At 43.7% G+C, this 23383-nt stretch overlaps 1 protein-coding gene across 1 annotated transcript in view; it reads left to right on the forward strand.

Moving 5' to 3' along the window:
* Positions 1-21470, forward strand: part of LOC142315717 (uncharacterized) — a 57529-nt gene extending 36059 nt beyond the window's left edge. Inside the window, exons 9-11 of the mRNA XM_075352573.1 lie at positions 6914-6998; positions 10933-11037; positions 21177-21470. Of these exons, the coding sequence (XP_075208688.1) occupies positions 6914-6998; positions 10933-11037; positions 21177-21281 (295 nt within the window). The 3' untranslated portion in view covers positions 21282-21470. The remainder of the gene's footprint in view (positions 1-6913; positions 6999-10932; positions 11038-21176) is intronic.
* The last annotated feature ends 1913 nt before the right edge of the window (positions 21471-23383 follow it).

Consider the following 23383-nt stretch of genomic DNA (forward strand, 5'->3'; position numbering starts at 1 on the left):
TTAAAATAAAAAACTATTTAAGTTTGGTATTGCTGTAATCATACTAACCTGGAATATCATGCACACGTCATTTTACTAAACAAGAAACACTGTGAAATCAAATTATAAAAAGCAATTGCGGAACTGCGTTCTTATTTTCTCAATTTTACAGCCCTTGGAAATTTTTTTCATAGTTTTCCAGTTTGTTAGTATGAACGATGCCATACAAAACTAAAAATTGTCCTGCAAAAAAAAATTAGAAAAGAAAATTAAAAAAGAAATTAGTGTAAAAAAAAATCAAAGTAGAAGTGGACAACCACGCTGTTGTAAGAAGATGGTCAGCAGTAATAGTTAAATCGTGATTTTATTATGCGGATCACATCTCCTTCCTCAGATAAATCACACATGTACATCTACGTGTGTGATTTATCTGAGGAAGGAGATGTGATTTCTCGAAACGTGTAATAAAATCACGATTTAACTATTACTGCTGACCATTTTCTTACGACAGCGTGGGAGTCCACTTCTGCTTTGATTTTTTTTACGCTAACTCCTCATGGTGCTTGCTGCAGCCGTAATTTACACGCTTTCTATAGCAGTTGTGACTATTTTCACAACTACATCCGGTGAGCACATCTGACATTACCTACCAACGCTTTTACGTTAATACCCTATTAGCACCTTTTGTCTTTTCAGTTTTCCTTTATGTAGCAGAAATTAAAAAGTTATGGCTCTTGGAAGAAATTTAGTTAAAAAAACAAAATCAGGAAAATGGAAAATCACTTTGTCGGGAAGGGGTTAAATAAGGCTTTTATTTAGAAGCCATATGATGCTAAGTTTGTGTAATACAACAGCAGTTGTGACTGAATAATTGACCACAGGACAAAAGGAACAATTTACCGGTACATGCCATATGCTATATATTATAACGTCCTGACACCTTCTTGTCCTGTACGGAAATGCTATTATACTCTGTATTCTTTCAGTGAAGAATTTGATTGTTGGCTTTGGCAAAGCCTTAAGAAAATAATGTCTAGTAGACAGAAGTCAAAAGGCCTGTAGTACCCCTTCCCTCGCCCCATCGTTAGTGCTAGACTTTCCTCCAGGGCTCCCCTGCAGTCAAGAGCCCCATTTATGGGACAAAAAAATATGAAGAACTATACCCCCAGTATCCACCAAACCACCACATATTTAAAGATATACACTTACTTTGGATCAGTACTGAACAATATGAAAAACAGGATAAGAATATCAAGAAAGCAGAATGGTGATATATTTACCGCACCGTAAAAATGAAATAAATACAAATTAAATACCACCATATTCTTACTCCAAAATTGTACATGTAGAAACTATAACTTGTTCTGCAAAGTAATAAAAAAAGATATTAAAACTTGAATGCCAAAATCTAAATATTTTTGTACCATCTTTTGTCCCATTTTTTTCGCCATACAATCTTATGGTTTCCATAACATAACATAACATAACATAAAAGTATTCTGCTTTAGTGTTCAGATGTGTTTTCATAGTAAAAATATCAGCTATTACAGCTATAATGGCTAAATTTGTGCTCTTAGCACCACCACCTGGTCATTGCCTCATATGAAGAGTGTGTGTAACTGATACTCCATTCATGCCTCTGAGACATTGCAGTGAACCGTAAATGTTCCTAATTAAGTTCAACTGTCTGAATTTATTTATTCAGCAAATTTCAAAGCTATGACCTCATTTTGAAGCTCAGGTTAACATAGAAATTAATTTCCATTTCCATTACATTTTGTGTTTTTTATTTCTGACCTATTGCAGCATAACAACACCAGTTTTCTGGAGATTATTATATAATAATGTATTTGACCTTTTTATATTACTATTAATGATGGGCAAGCATGCTCAGCACTGCTCGGTACTCGGCACCTCAGTGAGAGCCATTTACAATCTCTGATGGCTCTCGCTGGGGCTTAAATACCTTTTTCATAAACAGTCCAGAAAATGAAAAGACCGCACACTCCAGATGAAAGCCAAACAATCTTCTTTATTAGAAATGAAGGTGCAGGGTAAAATGCAGGAAGAGAACCAGGTGCAGGCTCCTTCACGGACCTTCATGGACCGTGAAGGAGCCTGCACGTGGTTCTCTTCCTGCATTTTACCCTGTGCCTCAATTTCTAATAAATAAGATCGTTTGGCTTTCATCTGGAGTGTGCGGTCTTTTCCTTTTCTGGACTGTTTATGGATCTTCCACTCTACATGAGCCAGGATCGTGTGGTGCCGGAGCTGCATTCCATGCTAATGCGATACACTGCAAGGTGATGTTTTAGTGGTGCGGGACTGTTCCTTCTCTACATTTGTTGCCTTAAATATCTTTTTCGATGCAGTGTGTCCAAAAAAACAACAACCACCCTCCCCCAGAAATGCTCGAGTCCAGCCCGTCCAAGCGTCTGACCAGCAACCATCACTAATAACTATATTACTATATTACTATGTATAGATATGACAAAAAAAATACAGGGAAGTAAAAGAAGGAATTACAGGGTTTCCCTCGCTTCTCTTCAGGAGCTCACCGCTCCCCAGCATTTTTCCTGTTTTGCAGGGGTTGGTGTGCTATTGAAGAAAAGTGGATGAGAGCAACCTTCACTTACATTCCTTTATTTTATCACATATCAATATAATAGCATTATAGAGTAAAAAAAAAATACTCTTATAGTGCTTCACACCATCCTATAAAATGATGCTGGTGTGCTGCAATAGTACAAATAATAGCAATGAAGAAATAAAATAACACAAAAAGTAATTAAAATAGAAATTAATTTTCATTTTATAAGTCAATAACTGAATAAATAATAGTTAATAGACAGTTCAGGCTGGTGACATGATTGATCCACTGATGTGAAGACAGCACTCCCATGCTACAACCAGCAGCTTTACCTTCGCAAGCATAGGATAAGTGTAAGGAGACTGAAGCTGGGTGAATCCGGTGATCTGGCTCCAGGGTTATTCTGGTATAAATTCATCTTTTTTGGGTTCTGCTACCATAGAATAGCCAGTATTTAGAACTACAGTGTCAGAAGAGTGCAGGGATACTGAAGATGTCTGGATCCAGCTTACAAGCACTTGCTCCTTACCTTGTTAACAGTCTACTCCAAGAGGTAGCCGGGAACGTAGGTAACAATCTGTAGTCTACAATTAATAATAATCCCTCCATTCTTGAGAACAGACAAATACCGTATATTATCAGCAGTAAATTGCAAAGTTGCTTGTTTTTACAAGCACTATGTAATGTAACTATTTAAGAGCCTTAAACAACTAATAGTTAAATTAATAGTATATCATATTATAATGCAATAAAGAATTGAATATGAGCGATCACATGATGATCAATTAATCTTACTGCAATACAATAAGATACAGTACCTCCCGAAAATTAGCCTTGGTCCAAAGTATTGGCACTGTTTGAAAAATCATGTGATGCTTCTCTAATTTGTGTAATTAACAGCACCTGTAACTTACCTGTGGCACCTAACAGGTGTTGGCAATAACTAAATCACACTTGCAACCAGATGACATGGATTAAAGTTGACTCAACCTCTGTCCTGTGTCCCTGTGTGTACCACATTGCGCATGGAGAAAAGAAAGAAGACCAAAGAACTATCTGAGGACTTGAGAATCCAAATTGTGAGGAAGCATGAGCAATCTCAAGGCTACACGTCCATCTCCGAAGACCTGAAAGTTCGTGTCTATGGTGCGCAGTGTCATCAAGAAGTTTAAAGCCCATGGCACTGTGACTAACCTCCCTAGATGTGGAAGGAAAAGAAAAATTGACGAGAGATTTCAACGCAAGGTTGTGCAGATGGTGAATAAAGAACCTTGACTAACATCCAAACAAGTTCAAGCTACACTGCAGTCCGAGGGTACAACAGTGTCAACCTGTACTATCCGTCGGCGTCTGAAGGAAAAGGGACTGTATGGTAGGATACCCAGGAAGACCCCACTTCTTACCCCGAGACATAAAAAAGCCAGGCTGGAGTTTGCCAAAACTTACCTGAGAAAGCCTAAAACATTTTGGAAGAATGTTCTCTGGTCAGATGAGACAAAAGTAGAGCTTTTTGGGAAAAGCCATCAACATAGAGTTTACAGGGAAAAAAAAGAAGCATTCAAAGAAAAGAACACGGTCCCTACAGTCAAACATGGCGGAGGTTCCCTGATGTTTTGGGGTTGCTTTGCTGCCTCTGGCACTGGACTGCTTGACCTTGTGCATGGCATTATGAAGTCTGAAGACTACCAACAAATTTTGCAGCATAATGTAGTGCCCAGTGTGAGAAAGCTGGGTCTTCCTCAGAGGTCATGGGTCTTCCAGCAGGACAATGACCCAAAACACACTTCAAAAAGCACTAGAAAATGGTTTGATAAAAAGCATTGGAGACTAAAGTGGCCAGCAATGAGTCCAGACCTGAATCCCATAGAACACTTGTGGAGAGATCTCAAAATGGCAGTTTGGAGAAGGCACCCTTCAAATCTCAGGGACCTGGAGCAGTTTGCCAAAGAAGAATGGTCTAAAATTCCAGCAGAGCATTGTAAGAAACTCATTGATGGTTACCGGAAGTGGTTGTTCGCAGTTATTTTGGCTAAAGGTTGTGCAACCAAGTATTAGGCTAAAGGCCGCTTTACACACTGCGATATCGGTCCTGATATCGCTAGTGTGGTACCCGCCCCCATCTGTTGTGCGACATGGGCAAATCGCTGCCCGTGCCGCACAACATCGCCCAGAACCGTCACACATACTTATCTGCCCGGCGACGTCGCTGTGACCGGCGAACCGCCTCCTTTCTAAGTGGGCGGTCCGTGCAGCGTCACAGTGACGTCACTGAGTGGCCGCCCAATAGAAGCGGAGGGGCGGAGATGAGCGGGAAGTAACATCCCACCCACCTTCTTCCTTCCGCATTGCGGCCGGGAGGCAGGTGAGGAGAGCTTCCTCATTCCTGCGGTGTCACACGGAGCGATGTGTGTTGCCGCAGGAGCGAGGAACAACTTCGTTACTGCTGCAGTAACGATTTTTGAGAATGGACCCCCATGTCACCGATGAGCGATTTTGCACGTTTTTGCAACGATGCAAAATCGCTCATCGGTGTCACACGCAACAACATCGCTAATGCGGCCGGATGTGCGTCACAAATTCCGTGACCCCAACGACTCAGCATTAGCGATATCGTAGCGTGTAAAGCCCCCTTAAGGGTGCCAATACTTTTGTCTGGCCCATTTTTGGAGTTCTGTGTGAAATGATCAATGATTTGATTTTTGTTTCATCTCTTTTGTGTTTTTTCATTGCAAGCAAAATAAATGAAGATAATAATACCAAAGAATTTGTGATTGCAATCCTTTTCAAGAAGAAACTGAGTATTATCTGACAGAATTGCAGGGGTGCCAATACTTTTGCCCAGCAGTGTATTGATAATGCATTGATTTTGTATAGATAAAAGGTGTTCCCTCAGAATCTAGTCATCTGGTGGGCCCAATGTTCCCCAGTCTGACATTTGCATTGAAAATTTACTGATGCACTAGCCAGCAAAACTAAATTGGTATGATCTTTCAAAAAAGAGTTCCTAGCACAGATACCTGAAAAGGTTAAGGTACCGTCACACTAAGCAACATCGCTAGCAACATCGCTGCTGAGGCACAACTTGCTAGCGATGTTGCTGTGTGTGACATCCAGCAACAACCTGGCCCCTGCTGTGAGGTCGTTGGTTGTTGCTGAATGTCCTGGACCATTTTTTAGTTGTTGCTCTCCCGCTGTGAAGCACACATCGCTGTGTGTGACAGCGACAGAGCAACAACTAAATGTGCAGTGACAGGGAGCCGGCTTCTGCGGACGCTGGTAACCAATGTAAATATTGGGTAACCAAGAAGCCCTTTCCTTGGTTACACGATATTTACCTTCGTTACCAGCGTCCGCCGCTCTCAGCTATCAGTGCCGGCTCCCTGCTCCCTGCACACGTAGCTGGAGTACACATCGGGTAATTAACCCGATGTGTACTGTGGCTAAGAGTGCAGGGAACAGGGAGCCGGCACTGGCAGTGTGAGAGCGGCGACGCTGGTAACGAAGGTAAATATTGGGTAACCAAGGGAAGGACTTCTTAACCGATGTTTACCGTGGTTACCAGCGTCCGCAGAAGCCGGCTCCCTGCTGCCTGCACACGTAGCAGAGTACACATCGGGTAATTAACCCGATGTGTACTGTGGCTAGGTGTGCAGGGAGCCAGCGCTAAGCGGTGTGCGCTGGTAACCAAGGTAAATATCGGGTTGGTTACCCGATATTTACCTTAGTTACCAAGCGCAGCATGCTTCCACGTGTAGCGACGCTCCAGCGATCCCTGCAGGTCAGGTTGCTGGTGGGATCGCTGGAGCGTCGCTTAGTGTGACATCTCACCAGCGACCTCCTAGCAACTTACCAGCGATCCCTATCAGGTTGTATCGTTGTTGGGATCGTTGGTAAGTTGTTTAGTGTGACTGGGCCTTAAATGCTAGCTAGCTATGGAGCTGTATATACAACACTATGTGTTCTGACACTTTTCTAGCATAAAGTGCCTGTGCTGCCTTATATTCACTACAGTCCGGTACATTGCTTATCTGGGGAAGAGATAACATAAGAATGCATTAAGGAAAGAAGAAATTAAACTCACAGAGCCAGTGTCATGCTCTGGGCAATGTTTTGGTGGAAAATCTTAGATTTTAGAATGTATATGGTTGTTAGTTTGAAACATACTACCTACCTACCTCTTGTACACCCCTTAATGTTAATGGTATTCTCAAATGTTAATTCAGTACGATAAATAAGAGCTGAAATCCAATCAGTTGCTATAAGAAACTATTCTTCACTCTTTCCCTTGTACTGGTATTTTTTAACACACAGTAGATAAAATCTTTTAACTTCATATATGTTTAGTGAAAGAGGAAAATTTGCCCAAGACCAAGCAGCTTTCCTCCAAGAAAAAGAAGAATTCAATAGAGAGTACAAGCTACGCCAACAGGTTTGAACTAGTGGTTCGACAGACCCATTTTTCAATTTCTTGTTCCTTCCTTATATATTTTGGTGGTAGAACTAAAAGTAGCATTGACCGGTTTATGTTGACTACATAATATTACCTAGTATTGTTATATAATATTTTTCTACTCTTCAGATAGATTGAGAGGTGTGTATAATTATATACACTGACAAGGAAAAGCGTAGCAATGTTTTGAAGTTTTGAATTTCAGGCTCCATATTTCACCATCCACTACAGCTTTGAGTGTGAGACTACCTTAATTTTTTAGACAATCATCTTGGCTATCTCATACATAAATTTGACTTGCAACTATTTAGCATAAGATTAGTTATACACATTCTTGCCATGCCACTGCATTTTTATGGTTTTGCTCCAAAGAATCTAAATTTTAATTTTCATTATCTTGTTAGTATTTTTTAAATCCACCTATGGCTTTCAACACTGCCTGAATCCTTCTGGACATGCTCTTGACCATACTCAACCATGTCTGAACCGAAATCTGATCCTAGGTCTCTTCTACGTTTTCCCAATGTTGGTAGATATTGGTTGACTCATTTGAGTATGTATACCACTTTTTTTTCAACCCCTAACTACAAGTGTTTAATTGAGTTGTGGTCTTGGGACTGTGGGAAAAAAATCCCGCACCTCTACTTCATTGTCATTGAAACATTTCTTCGCCAATCTTGATGTATGCTTTGGGTCGTTGTCCTCCTTGAACACTATGTCATCCTTTTCAAACCCATAGTACTTGAGTGTACGAAGCAACTTGTCTTGTAGGATTCTCACATTGAGACCATCATCGATCATTGTCAAATGTCCAGCGCCTTTCGCTGTGAAACAACCCCATATCATCAGACTTCCTCCACCGAACTTTACAGTTTCTTCAATTTCTCAGTCTGTTAACTTCTTTTTTGCCTTGTTTCTTCCAGACCCATTTGCACCCATCAGAGCCTAGTCTATTGACTTTTGTCTCATCGCTCCAAATCACCCGATTTCAATCTTATACTGTCCACTTATTTACAAGCTTAAGCTGATGCTTCTTATGATGATATTGAAGTCGAGGCTTTTTTACTTTTTTTTGGGCCACCATTCCAGACTTCTGTAACATGTGTTGCACAGTGCTTGCATGGATGTCTGTGTCCTCAGTATTATGAAGCATACGAGCCATCTCCATTGCTGTGTTTGGCATGCTAGAACTGATAGAAAATGAGATGAGACGACTTGTTGACTCCGATATTTTGATCGCTATTGATGAACTGGATGATGCTGTTTCTCTTTTCTTGAGAAAAGCTGCTCCTCAATTTGAATCAGTGACCTTTTGCTTGGGAATCAACCTAATAAACTGAGCTATTAGAGAATGTGAGGACAGCTAGTAATTTATCGTATACAGGAAGAAATTATTATTATTTTTTTTCAAACACCAGGAACAAAACAGTAACAATGCAGTGACATGACAAGAATCTGTATAACTAATCATATGCTAAATAGATGCAAGTAAACTGTATGTAAGAGATAGCCAAGATGATTGTGTATAAAATGAACATAGTCTCACACTCAAAGCTGTAATAGATGGTGAGATACAGAGAATGAAAGTCAAAAGTTCAAAACATTGTCACTCTTTTGCTTGTCACTGTATAATATTAGACATCAAAATTGTAACAGCAACAAAGAAAAGTCGCAGAATTATGAAAATCACAGGATCATTAGACAGGTTAAATCCGTCACGAGGCCATTTTCAATTTCTGTCCTTGTGTTATTTCCTACACTTCTTCCTAGAGTCGTAATTTGTTTTATTTTTCCATCCACATAGACATATGAGGGCTTGATTTTTTGTGGGACGAGCTGTACTTTTGAATGGCACCATTCATTTTACCACACAGTGTACTGGAAATAAAAAAAAAAATCCAAGTGCTGTGAAATTAACACAATTCTGGCATAGTTTTTTAAGAATTGTTTTAATGGCATATATTGTGTGGTAAAAATGAAATAGCAATATGATTCTCCTTGTCAGTACAATTACAAACATGTCCAGGTCTTTTTATTATTTTTAGTGGTGAAATTTTGGGGGGAGGTCCTGTCACCATTTTCAGAGACCCATAATGTTTCATTTTTTGGTTTATAGAGGGAATATTTTTTTGCGGTTCAAAACAATATTTTTATTGGTGCCATATTGAGGTAGACTGGACATTTTGATTGCTTGTCACATCATTTTTTGTGGCATTACAGTGACCACAAAAATGTGGGTTTTTTTAATTTTTTTCTGTTTATGGTGTTTACCAATAAGCCTAATTACTTTTATATTTTGATAGACCGGACTTTTCTGAATGTGGTGATACCACATGTGTATTATTTTTATTTTTTTTTTTAAATATACTTAACTTTATTTATAATAGCGGAAAAGAGGGTAATTTGAACTTCTATGTATTTTTTTCACTTTTCCCTTTATTTATTAGTCTCCCTAGGGGACTCCAACCTGTGATCATCTGATTGCTTGTGTAAAGGCCCCGTTGCACACTACGATACATCAGACGATATGTCGTCGGGGTCACAGATTCCGTGACGCACATCCGGCAATGTTTGACATATCGTAGCGTGTGACAGCTACGAGCGACTGTTAACGAGCAAAAATACTCACCTTATCGTTGCTCGTTGACACGTCGTAGATTTTCAAAATATCGGTCACATTCCTGGATGCAGGTTGTTCGTTGTTCCTGAGACAGCACACATCGCTCCGTGTGACACCTCGGGAACGACGAACAGAGCGTACCTGTGTCCCGCCGGCAATGAACAAGGAAGGAGGAGGGCGGGATGTTATGTCCCGCTCATCTCCGCCCCTCCGCTTCTATTGGGCGGCCGCTGTGTGACGTCGCTGTGACGCCGAACGTCCCTCCCTCTTCAGGAAGACCATGTTCACCGCCCACAGCGAGGTCGTTCAGGAGGTAAGTACGTGTGACAGGGGTGACCGACTTTGTGCGACACGGGCAACAAATTGCCCGTGACGCACAAACCATGGGGGCGGGTGCGATTGCACGATAAATCAACGCGTGTAACGGGGCCTTTATATACAGCAATGCCACAGAAGCCGGTGTTCTCAGGCGGATCATAATGACAAATACAGGGGTCATTGGCTGACCCTTGGCTGTTATGACATCTTATCAGCGCCCAGTAATGACATCACAAGGGTGGCAGGGGGTGCGGGGAATGACACAATCCCCTCCAGCGTGTGTTAAATCCCACTGTCAGAGATTGACATAACGGCTGATCAAATCAGCTGTCATGTGGTGGGAAAGATGCGGGCTTGGTGATGTTTTGAAAATTTAATTTTTCTCATAATTTGCATTACATTAACACATCTATCGATCCTGTGATTTTCATACGTCCACAGCTTTTTCTTCTTCGTGTTGCAATTTCAATTTTGAGGCTATGTTCACATAGCGTATTTTTACAGCTTTTTTTTCTGCTGCCAAAACCTGCTTTCCTGACAGTAAAAAAGTTCATAACAGTTTTTCAGTGTTTTATATTGTGTTGTTGATGTGTTTTTCAGAATGAGATTACAAGTATGCTTTGCATACAATACATGTTTAATAAAGTTAGGTTTATTCATAAATAGTGACAAACGCTATTGTGTTTTTTTGCACCGTTTTTTCATTTTCTCATTTTTTTCTATTTGTGAAAAAAACAGTACAAAAATCCTGAAAGAATTCACATGCTGCAGATTTTAAAAAACACTGCAGTTTTCCATTTCAGTCAGTGAGTAAAATAACCAAGTATGTCCATCAGACTTCTGAGATCTCATACTTTTTGTTAGTACTGTAAAAAGCAGCTTTTAATTTGTATACAAAATGCTGCAAAAAAGCAGTGTGTGAAAATAACTTAAGAAGGAAAAGGCTTCCCAATCATGCAGGATTTGTGTATGCAGGAACTAAAAGAAATGTTGGAAAAACACAGACTGCAAAACGAAGCATGGCTGAAAGCTAGAGCTGAAGAAAATGACAAAGAAAGGAAAGACATATGTAAACTAAGGGTAAGTTATGATGGTGATATGGGGGCATTAGGTGGCCATTTTACCCTACACAGCTTCTGCTTTCTGCATGTACCCTTTTAGATGGACATATATTAGTTGTCAAGAAAGGTTATATAGAAACATTCATCTTTTTTTTAAATGCATATCTTTTGATATTTTAGGTTGTTGATGCCATTAGACAAATTTTTCTTGGTGTGATTGCATTTTCCAGTCATGCTATAAAATAAAAAGTCACTACTTCATCTTGCACAAAATGAGAATTCTGCATAATATATTATACCAGACATGGGCAAACTACAGCCTGTGGGTCACTTCCAGTCCTTTGGCTGTCTCTATGTGGCCCGTGGACAGAGACACCAAACGGGCTGAAAGCTGTGGGCCATATTTGCCCTCCCCATCTCCATCCTGATTTCACCAGTATATGCAGATAATGGTGAATAAACTGGTGGAGGAGGAAGCCGTTGGCTCCATTTTTCACCATTCAGCCTGGGTAACGTTGTCACAACAAGCAGGAAGCGTGATTACACTATTAGATTGTGCCTGCTGTGGAGTTTGAGTTGGTAGAGCAAAGACCGAAGTCAGGGGAATGGGGGCGAGGTGAGCTTTTTTAATGTAATTTACTTGAATATGTGGAGCTTTCATTATGTGTTTGTGTGGCACCCCTGAGGCTTCAGTTACCACAGAGTATTGCACCCAAATTTAGGTGTAATGCTAAACTCAGATCCTGAGGAGGTAAGTCCCAGTTTCACCACTTACACACTTACACAAATACACACCAGGTTGCCCTGTTCCCACAGAGTGGCATTTACAGGATGCCCTCAAACAGGGGCCCCAGTCCCTCTTCCCACTAGCTTAGGACCTGGGAGGGGGGAGGTGCATCCAGCAGGGGGAGTCAGGAGCCAACACAACAGTTAGGGAGTTCTCCAGCAGGAGTGCAACGGAGCAGACATGCTTCACAGGTGCTCCGGTGGGAAGGAGGAAGAGTTCACACTGTTGCCGTGGGGAGAGTGCACCTTCTCTCCTCGGATCCGGCACCACACAGGGCGGCAGGACCCTAGGGAAGATCATACTTCACGTTGGTTTTCCAGAATCTGCCTGCATGGGGAAAGTTTCAAGCTTCCCTGCCCACACAGCACCCGACAGCACAGTGCCAGAGAGGATCTGAGGCCTCACATCATGCCGGACTCCATATTGGAACCGCAGCACCTGCATATAGGGACAAGAGTACTACTCATGAAAACCCGGGTCCCCATGTAACTTCAAGCCAGGGGATCCACAGACAGGCGCTATAAAAAGGGAACCCACCGAACACCAAACCGGACTGATCTCTAAAGGGATTAGGGTTTGACGGAGCCCATCATAGCAAGTGACCGGTATTACCTGGGTGAGCGGCACATCACAAAACATCACAACCTGGAACCGCAGCCATAGAATCTGACTCTTTATTACTGGTACTGCCGCTCCGCGCCGCCATTACTTCTCCCCTCATCATCCTCCCCAGGGCCCACTCCACCTATGGGGAGTGATACCATCCATAGCTGCTACCACCATCCGCCCCGGAGGACAGTAACAGCAGCGGTGGCCGATTCCCTGGCCGCATACGACAGGTGGCATCACGACATTCACCTCATTACTACCCCCAACATCTCTCCCCTGCCATCTTCTGTATGCCTCGGGGCAGCGGAGCCTGGCTAGGCCGCCCGTGATGACAGTCGATGGCCTGGCAATGAGCAGGTTAATGCACCTGCCCCATGAGGTGCTACATCTGGGACTGAGGAGGTCATCATTCTGTGATTAAAGATTGTGGGAGATAATTCTGTGTGGTCATCTTTTTGTGTTTGTTGGCTGTAAGGATCATATTGTGTTGGGGAATGTAGGGACAAATAATATTGGGTATGGGGATCAGTGGGGATCATCATAATGTTTGGGGAATGGGGTGGCCTTCATAATGTGTTGTGGGCCCAGCACTCTCTTCTACAGCTTGACTAAAGCCTGCTTTACACGTGTCGATAGGTCATGCGATCGCATTTGCGATTGCACCCGCCCCCATCGTTTGTGCTGCACGGGCAATTTGTTGCCCGTGTCGCACAAACTCGTAACCCCCGTCACACGCACTTACCTCCCAAACGACCTCGCTGTGGGCGGCGAACATCCACTTCCTGAAGGGGGAGGGACATTCGGCGTCACAGCGACGTCACACAGCAGCTGGCCAATAGAAGCGGAGGGGCGGAGATGAATGGGATGTAAACATCCCACCCACCTCCTTTCTTCTTCATTGCCGGCGGGACGCAGGTAAGCTGCAGTTCATCGTTCCCGGGGTGTCATGCGGAGCGATGTGTGCTGCCTCGGAAACGATGAACAACCAGAGCACAGAAGGATGTTCGATTTTTAGAAAATGAGCGACGTGTCAAAGAGCAATGATAAGGTGAGTATTTTTGCTCTTTCACAGTCACACGTAGCTCTCACACGCTACGATATGTTAAACGATGCCGGAAGTGCGTCACTAATGACGTGACCCCGATGGCATATCGTTAGATATATCGTAGTGTGTAAAGCGGCCTTAATTGCTCCATTGAATGAAGTCACACTGCATAGGGAGTATCAGATAATCAGGAGGAGGCGACACTGGGTGGGGAATAGAGCTGAAGTGAGAGAGGCTTCAGATCTTGTAGAGGGGAAGTATTGGATCAAAAAAATAAAGGGAACACTTAAACAACACAATGTAACTCCGAGTCAATCACACTTCTGTGAAATTGACCTGTCCAGTTATGAAGCAACACTTAGGAATCAATTTCTCTTTGCTGTGCAAATGGAACAGACAACAGGTAGAAATGACAGGCAATTAGCAAGACACCCCCTATAAAGGAGTAGTTCTGCAGGTGGTGACCACAGACCATTTGTCTGTTCTCATTCTTTTTTGCCGTTGTTTTGGTCACTTTTGTATTTTAGCATTGCTCTCACCCCTAGAGGTAGCATGAGGCAGGGTCTACATCCCACAGAAGTTGCTCAGATAGTGTAGTTCATCCTGGATGGCACTTCAATGCGTGCTATGGCAAGAAAGTTAGCTGTGTCTGTGAGAAAAGTGTCCAGAGCATTGAACAGATACCAGGTGATAGGCCAGTACACCAGAAGACATGGAGGGGGCTGTAGGAGGGCAACAACCCAGCAGCAGGACCGCTACGTCCTCCTTTATGGAAAGAGGAACAGGAGGAGCAGTGCCAGAGCCCTGCAAAGTGACCTCCAGCAGCCCACTATTATCCATGTGTATGCTCAAACTGACAAGGTGGTGTGAGGGCCTGACATCCACAAGTGGTGTTTCTGTTTACAGCCCAACACTGTGCAAAGCGATTTGAATTCACCAGACAACACCAAGATTGGCAGATTCGACATTGGCGACCTGTGCTCTTCACGGATGAGAGCAAGTTCACACTGAGCAAATGTAACAGACATGTCAGTGTCTGGAGATGCCATGGAGAATGTTTTGCTGTCTGCAACATCCTTCAGCATGACTAGCTTGGTAGTGAGTCAGTAATGGTGAGGGCCACAAAGCCCTACATGTGCTAGCCAGTGATACCCTGACTACCAGGATGAGATCCTCAGACCCATTGTTAGACCATTTGAAAGTGCAGGTTCAGTGGACCCTGGGTTCCTTCTGATGCATGACAATGCTAGGCCTCATGTGGCTCAAGTGTGTCTGTAGTTCTTGCATGATGAAGGCATTGATGCTATGTACTGGCCTACCTGTTCCCTAGACCTGAATCCAATCGAGCACAGTTGGGATATCATGTCTCGTCCCATTCACCAACGCCACGCCACGTTGCACCACTAACTGTCCAGGAATTGACGGATGCTTTAAGGAGATCCCTCAGGAGAACATCCAGCGCCTCATCAAGAGCATGCCCAGGCGTTGTAGGGAGGTCATACAGGCACGTGGAGGCCACACATACTACTGAGCCTCATTTATTTTTCTTGAGGCATTTCCACTGAAGTTGCGTCAGCCTGTTATTCTATATTCCACTTTGATCTTGAGTATCATTCCAAATCTAGATCTCCATGGGATATTAATTTTGATTTACATTGATAATTTTCATGTTTTATTGTTCTCCACACATTCCACTATGTAATTAATAAAGATTTGTAACTGGAATATTTCATTCATTGAGATGTAGGATGTGGTATTTTACATTGTGTGCAGAATTACTAGACACGTTGTATTTTAGGCGATTTTTTTTTTATTATTGATCGACAACTATGTTCTTAATCAACCCAAACGACTCATAAATATCAAAGCTTAATATTTTTGGAATCCTCAGTTGCAGCCCACAGTCACCCCAGAAAATGGCGCATTCATATAAGTGCTATTTTCTGGCGCTTTACCCGGGTCGTCCAGCGGCCCTGATGGTGGTGGCACGCTGGGTAATAAAGGGGTTAGGGTCAGGTTTGTATTATCAGCTGTTACTGAGCCCACAATTCATGGTGTCCCGCCATATTAGACATGGCCACCATGAATTTCTAGTAAACAGTAAAATAAAAAAAATAACACAAACATTTTTTTATTAGAACCAAAACAAAAAAAACATTTAGAGACTCCATCTTTATTATAAAAAAAATCCTTAGTTCAACGTAGTCCACAGGGAGAGCAATGTCAGCTCTGCTTCATCGCTCTGTACAGACAAGCGTCTATACAGAGCGAGAAGCAGGCTGAGAGATGGTTCCACTTGCGTATGACTCCTGCGAGTCTCACATCGGTATCACCCAACACGGCCTGATGCTCTCCAGACACCAGCATGCAGCTGCACAAAAATACATGCAGCCAACCCGCTCCTGTCAGGAGAGTGTGCGGCCATGCCGAGTGATGCAATGCGAGACTCTGTACGCTTGTCTGTACAGAGCGATGAAGCAGAGCTGGCATTGCTATCCCTGTGGACTATGTCGGAGTAAGGATTTTTTTTATAATAAACCTTGAACTTAGGGCTTAGTACCAGCTGATAATACAAAGCTCGTCCTAATCCCTTTATTACCCAGTGTCCCACCGCCATCAGGGAGAGCAATGTCAGCTCTGCTTCATCGTTCTGTACTGACAAGCGCCTCTACAGAGCGAGAAGCAGGCTGACACTGACAGTGACAGTCAAAGTTCAATCGAGTCCATGGCTAAACCATTGACTTGGGTGAACCCTGGTGTCACTGCAAACATGGCTGAAGAAAGCCGAAGACTGCCAAGTGACGAGCAGTGCACTGAATACCGCCGGAAGTTAATGATAAGACCCGGAAGCAGAAGCGGTCGGGAGACAGCGGCTGAGCGGGTCTGCAGGACACATCGCGGGACCGTTAAGTGTAATCATAATGTTTTTTAAAAATGTGCTTTTTTACAGCCCCTGGACCTGAACTGTAACACGGCTTTGCCAGGAAAACTCATGTTCGGGACCATGTGCACGAACACTGTGTTCGGTACGGACCTCGAACTTTACAGTTCAGGTTTGCCCATCACTAATCTTGAGCTAAGAGCTCCACCTGCGCACGTGTCGACTCCGGACACCATTATTTGCAGCCCTCACTGCCCACAGCACAGCAGCCCACAGCCCAAGTGTCGCGGGCGGAGGAGGGGACACCGCGCTCTCCCTCTGCTGCTCAGGTCCGGCCGCCGCGGCTGCTGCGGCCTGCTGCTGCTCGGTGGCTCGAGCGATGAGCCGGATCCCGGGGACTCTAGCGGCGCTCCTCGCCCGTGAGTGAAAGGGGGTAGTTGGGTGTGGGGATGGTTTATTGTCCGTGACGCCACCCACGGTTGTGGTGATTTATTGGCACCACCGCTGCTCTGTATGGGGATCCCGGGAAGGGTGGTATGGAGCAGCCAGTTGTTGTGTTGCCCCTCCGTGGGTAGGGGTTGGTGATCCCGGGGCCCAGTGAGGAGGTGGGAGACGCAGGGCTTGGTGGGCGCAGGGACGCGGGGGCAGTGCGGTGCCTTGCGGCACTGTGGTACTCACTCAGCCTGAGACGTTGACACAGTTTTACGGTAAACCACACGGCTGGAAAGACGGTTCCCACAGACGGCTGCACTTGCTCTCCCAGTAGGTAACGGTGATGTCCCTTTGACCTGCACCTAGTGTTTCTGTGTTGGTAGCGATGGGTTCCCACCGGTAACCCGCTCCCCGGCTTGGATATGGGCCGGAGGAGCCCTACTTTGCCCGCAGACGCTGGCCCCAAGGAACTGGTGCCCTGGCGGTGGCTGTGTTCCTCCTTAATGGTTGGACTTTTGCCTTCAGTCGGGACTTGGTTGTTGGGGGATCGACGTCCCCTTCACTGACGGATTTGGCAAATTATGGCGACTCCTAGCCTTGCCGGGGTCCGAGAGGCCCCTGCCCTGGTGCTGACTGTCCTTCGTATACTGCTCCAGACCGCCGGGCCACTACCCGTCCGCGGTCCTTCCAGCAACCTCCGAGCAGTCCCCCTCCAGACAATCACCGCTGTTGCTGACCTTGCTGACACTGTCCTGCACTTAGCCGGACCAACTTCAGGGCTTTCTAAGCTCACTTTTACTCTTTTCTTCTTTGCTCCACTACCACTTCACTTTCACTTAGCTGTTTACTCCTCTCCGTCCCTAGCTTAACTCCCTGGTTCTTCCCGCCTCCAGGGCTGTGTACTCCTCGGTGGGCGGAGCCAACCACCTGGCCCACCCCCTGGTGTGAACATCAGCCCCTGGAGGAAGGCAACAAGGATTTTAGTAGCTTTGGTGTTCCTAACTGGGATGTAGGGTGTGGTGGTGTGATGACCTGTGACCCCTGGCTTGCCCAGGGCGTCACACAAGCACAGCGCCCACAGCTGCAGCACAGATGCCTGCAGCCCCAGCACAGCGCCTGCAGCCCCAGCACAGCCGCTCCAGTAGCACAGCGCCCGCGTCATTGCCCCTGCCTTCTGCTACCCTTCTCCACCACGTCCCACTAAGCTACATTCGGATTATAAGATGAACCCCTCAATTTCCTCCCCAATTTTGGGGAGGAAAAGTGTGTTTTATAAACCAAAAAATACGGTACATATGTATACTATAGTACTTATTTAGCAAAAGTAACAGAAAACATTAAGACGTAATTAATGTTGGATATTACCGTAGTTATTAGTAGTCAAAGCTGACATTAAAAATTAATATTGGAGCCCCCTTTAACAGATCCACAGCCTCATTTGCATATCAATTCAATCTCTGATTTCTCTGTAGTTTAGGAAAGGGCTGGCCATGTGAAGGTATTGCTGGCTCTGTTTCTGAAAGAGCTACAGTACATGCTCGTATAAATAGTTTGGTGGGTGAAATCCAGATGACAGATGCACTTTAATGGATTGCCCAGAATTAGAAATAAGGAACTACCTTTTCTCCAGGAACAGAGCTACATCTGTCTAAGATCTCTGTCTGGTATTAAGTAGAATCAGTAATTCAGTAACGCTGGTCAGAACCCAGCTCTGTGGCGAGGTCATCCAAATGGTAAAAAGAAATCTCTCCACAAATGTGTGTTTTATAATAACTTTGAGTTGCGGCATCAGAAGACTCATTGTTGGGTAACGTATTCACCTACATGATAGCAATGCTAATGGTAATTTAGGAATGTATCTTTCCTCATACAAAAATCTTTTATGTAAAACACACATTTAATTGAACCAACAAATAAAATCTGTAGCAACGTCAGAAGTCACAGAACTGCTCTTGTCACTGCGATTACTTACCAGAGAATATAACGCATAAGCTCAGGAGAAGGCATATAGAAACACTGTGAACACGCTGTACATATAGTTTTCATATCTTCTTTCAGCAAATATTTAGAACAGTAAAGGGTACTTTACACGCTGCGATATCAGTACCGATATCGCTAGTGAGCGTACCTGCCCCCGTCGGTTGTGCGTCACGGGCAAATCGCTGCCCGTGGCGCACAACATCGCTAACACCCATCACACGGACTTACCTTCCATGTGACGTCACTGTGGCCGGCGAACCTCCTCCTTTCTAAGGGGGCGGTACGTGCGGCGTCACAGCAACGTCACACGGCAGCCGTCCAATAGAAACGGAGGGGCGGAGATGAGCGGGACGAACATCCCGCCCACCTCCTTCCTTCCTCATTGTGGCCGGTTGCTCGTTCCTGCGGTGTCACACATAGCGATGTGTGATGCCGCAGGTACGACAAACAACCTCGCTACTGAATAGGCAATGATTTTTGGTAAGTGAACAACGTCTCACATACCAACGATTTTTGCCTCTTTTGCGATCGTTTAAGGTCACTCATACGTGTTACACGCTGCAATGTCGCTAATGACGCTGGATGTGCATCACAAACACTGTGACCCCGACGATATATCATTAGCGATGTCACAGCATATAAATGGCCCTTAAGGGTATGTGCCCACTATCAAAACTCACTATCTCCTGGATACAGATGATCCTGACCTGCGGGACCGCGATTCTCCTCCACAGGATAACGCAGGAGACCGCAGCTGCTCGTATCCACAATCAGGGTTCAGTACGCTGCGTTCTCTCGCTTGTGTTCTCCCTATGGAGGACGCATGCGAATCCGCAGCAAACAATTGACATGCTGTGACTTGGAAAGCCTCACTACATATTAGTGTTTGCTGAGGAAAAATCAAGTACAGTGGGCACGAGATTTCTAGAAATCCCATCCACTATACTTGTACTGTATAACACAGCATTTTAGACGCAGCAAAAACACGCAACATCCAAAACGCTGCACACACTGATCGTGGGCACGTACCCTAATATTGAAATATTGTTAAATAAGCGTTAATCTTCAAAGTTAAAGTCTATTCGCACATGGTAAAACCTCTGCACATGAAATATATCTAAGCCAAGGATTTTACAACTAGAATATTCGCAAAAAGGTGAAATGGGAAATCGTAGCTGAAGTGAACTTTATTTTATTTTAATGAGTATTGGTTGGTTGTATATTTGTAACAGTTTTTGCATAACATGCTGAATTGACATCTTTCAAAGGTTTGTCTCAACTTTTAAAATAGGTAAAAATGATAAATACATGCAACTTTGTAATTTACCTATTAACAAAAACCTTCTCAAAAATGGAGGGATTTTAAAAATGATAATTCACAGCTAGTTGCCTAGGTTATCGTCCACCTCTGCACTCTAAAGGCCTCTTTCACACATCCATGTTTCTGGTAGGTGTGACATCCATTTTCACACATACCGAAGACACAGACACAAGTAGACCCATCAACATCAATGGGTCTGCGCACATCTCCATGTTTTCCCATGGACCATGTGTCTGTGTAGAGCAAATGCATGTTCGTATGCTTCACACGGTGACATGTCTGTTTTTCTACTGCAGCACGAGTGTCACATGGACCGCACACTGATGTGATCCGTGTGACACATACAGGGGAATACACGTGTCTTTGAAATAAATTATTTTCTGTACTCACCTGTCTCCAGCGCTGCTGTCTTTGGCACTGCTGTGACTTGCTTCCAGGCCCGCTCATTATGTTCATTGCATATGCACCACGGACTCAGAAGCAGCAGCAACAGAGACAGTAGCGGCGGGGAAAGGTGAGTATAGAAGTTCATGCTCTCCGTGTGCTATCACAGACACTGAACACACACACATATGCACCCACACCACGGACCATGCAAAAACTGTGTGTTTTGCACGGCCATGTGAAAGAGGCCTAAGAAGTTTCTTAGGTAAAGAGCACACAGTTCCAAGCTGTTTGCAACTTTGAAGTTTACAGGATTGGACTTCACTCCCCCTGCACTCCTCCAGTACCGCAAAGGTAAAGCTGCCTTTACTATTAGCATAAGAGTAAACAGATCAGACTGTTCCCCAAAAAAAAAATAGAGAACCCATTTAATGCAGTGAAAGTTTTATACAACTTGTATTACTGCTGGATCACATCTGTAGTCTAGGTTACACAATGGCAGGTTAGCACAAAATAAATGGACTAGTATTTGGATTGAATGCACTGGTGAACTGTTGTACTTTCTTTACAGTTCCCCTACCTGGATTTCAAAGTATAAAAGAATTTTTGAGCAGCAGCTATACCTTTCCTATAAGTAATGCAAAGTACTGCTATACAACCTGTGTATGCAAATCTAAAATAATAATCAAGTCCATAACTGTATTTTAATTGCTGCTTAGGAAGAAATTCTTCTACAACAGAAAAAGTTGAAAGAAGAACAGCAAATGATTGAAAAACGCAATCAGCAGTTGATTTCCATCATGCAGCAGTTCAAAGGAATGTAAAAAGCTTTAATGTTAACGGTGAAGGCAGAAAGATTAATCCCATATCTTTCAACTCTGCGTTAATCTGAATAATGTGTGATTTCTGCTTGTTATCAGCACAACCATTATTAAAATGGTAGGTATTTTTCATATATTTTATATTTGGCATTTGATACACCAGAGAATACTCAAATTTGCATACATTATATATATACAGAATAAAATTTACAATTCAATGCAGTATGCTCTTTCCTTTTTTTTTTCATTTTAATTGACTTTAAATTAAATGCTGTTACATAAAGAATTTGTTATTATTTGGACAATCATTATTTCTTAGAAGGGTTTCTTAAACATAAGTTGATAACAGATTGCCCTGCTGCTTAAAGCCTTAAAAAGCAAGAAAGTGTTTCGTCTGGTTTACTCTAATAAATACATTTTAAAAAAACAGCATGGGGTCCCCCTTATTTTTCATCACCAGCCAAGGTAAAGTAGACAGCTGCAGGCTGGTATTATCAGGCTGGGAAGGGCCATGGTTATTTGTCCCCTTCCTAGCTTAAAAATGGCCGCCCACAGCCACCCCAGAATTCACATTGGATGCGCCAATTCAGACTCTTTTTCCCAACTCTTCTTGATTGCCGTGGTGAATTGGCAATTGCGATAATATTTTTGGGGGTTGATGTCAGCTGTGAGTTTCTCACAAGCGGTGTCTTCAGTATTTGCGCGTGAAAAGTTCTGAATCTGGCGCTGACCAGAAGGGACCTCTGGAGTCTCCCAATCAGCGCCAGATGTGGAAGGTTTCACCAAACTTGATAAACTCAGGGTTTGGTGCTGCCTGGGAATGACCTCTAAAGCCTCAATATGAGAATGAGGCTCCATAGGTTGAAGTACATATTCCGGGGATGTTGTGGAACCACTGCACAATTGATTATGTTGGATCTTCATATTCTGGGTTTTTTAAAATAAATTGATGAAAAATGCATAGTTTTTATGCAAATAAACTATTTTTTCCCGTGTGTGTTTTTAAATTTACACTTACTAGGTAAGTAATGGTGGCGTCTGGTGGACGCCTCTCCATTATCATCCCCTCCTGGCTTGATGTCAGCTGACAATTGACAGCTGACACCAACCTCCTAAAATATCACCCAGATTGCTAATGCACCAGGGCAATCAGGAAGAGACACGGAAAAGAGCCAGAATTGATGCAATTAATGGATTTGTCAATTCTGGGGTGGCTGAGGGCTGCTATTTTTAGGCTGGGAAGGGTCAAATAACTATAAGCCTTCCCAGCCTGATAATACCAACCCACAGCTGTCTACTTTACCTTGACTAACTATCAAGGTAGATGTGGCATAAGGTATGCCACAGCTCATCATGAACTTGAAGAGCAGACATCACCACACCCCTTCCCATCCTGCCCAATCACAAACCAGCACTGCATAATTTGGCAGAGCTAGTCAAATCTGGTGCAAAAAGGACAAAAGTTGCTAAAGTTTTGTGCACTCTTGGGTTGTACAAAAATTTATGACATTTCAAAGTGTTTTACGATAGATTTCTGGTGTAAACCTGATGAATCGGAGCCAAAGTGTCTGGTAAGGAAATTCATAGCACTATCTTCTATATTATGTACTTTGCAAATAGTGATAGTGGACAATTTTTTTCTCAGACTGCTTCTTTAACTCTTCCTCAACTTTGGACGTACCAGTACGTCTTAGTGATCATGCGTGTACAGGAGATGTGCTTCTGCGATTTCCACTGGGAGCTCAGCTTACGTAATAGCTGAGCCCCGACTCTCATAGCCATGAGTGGTGCCTGCATCACATCGGGCTGTTTAACCATAAGTGCCGCAATTTATATCAATCACCTTATTTAGGAGGCTGGGGGAGGGGGCTCCCTCTCCCGTACGATCGGCGACCCTGCGACATCATCGCAAGGGTGCTATTGTTGCCATGGCAACCTGAGGTCGTCATAATGACCTTCAGGTCAGCCACCTATGGCAAACCTGTTAGATCATGCCAGGATCATGGTCTAAATAGCTTCTGTCACTGCATCAATGACAGGTGTAATGCATTACCTTGCTGGTGCATGGCAATGCATTACTGTATATAAGTAATCAGAGTAATGAA

This window comes from Anomaloglossus baeobatrachus, chromosome 1 (genome assembly GCF_048569485.1).
Source record: "Anomaloglossus baeobatrachus isolate aAnoBae1 chromosome 1, aAnoBae1.hap1, whole genome shotgun sequence".
NCBI lineage: Eukaryota > Metazoa > Chordata > Amphibia > Anura > Aromobatidae > Anomaloglossus > Anomaloglossus baeobatrachus.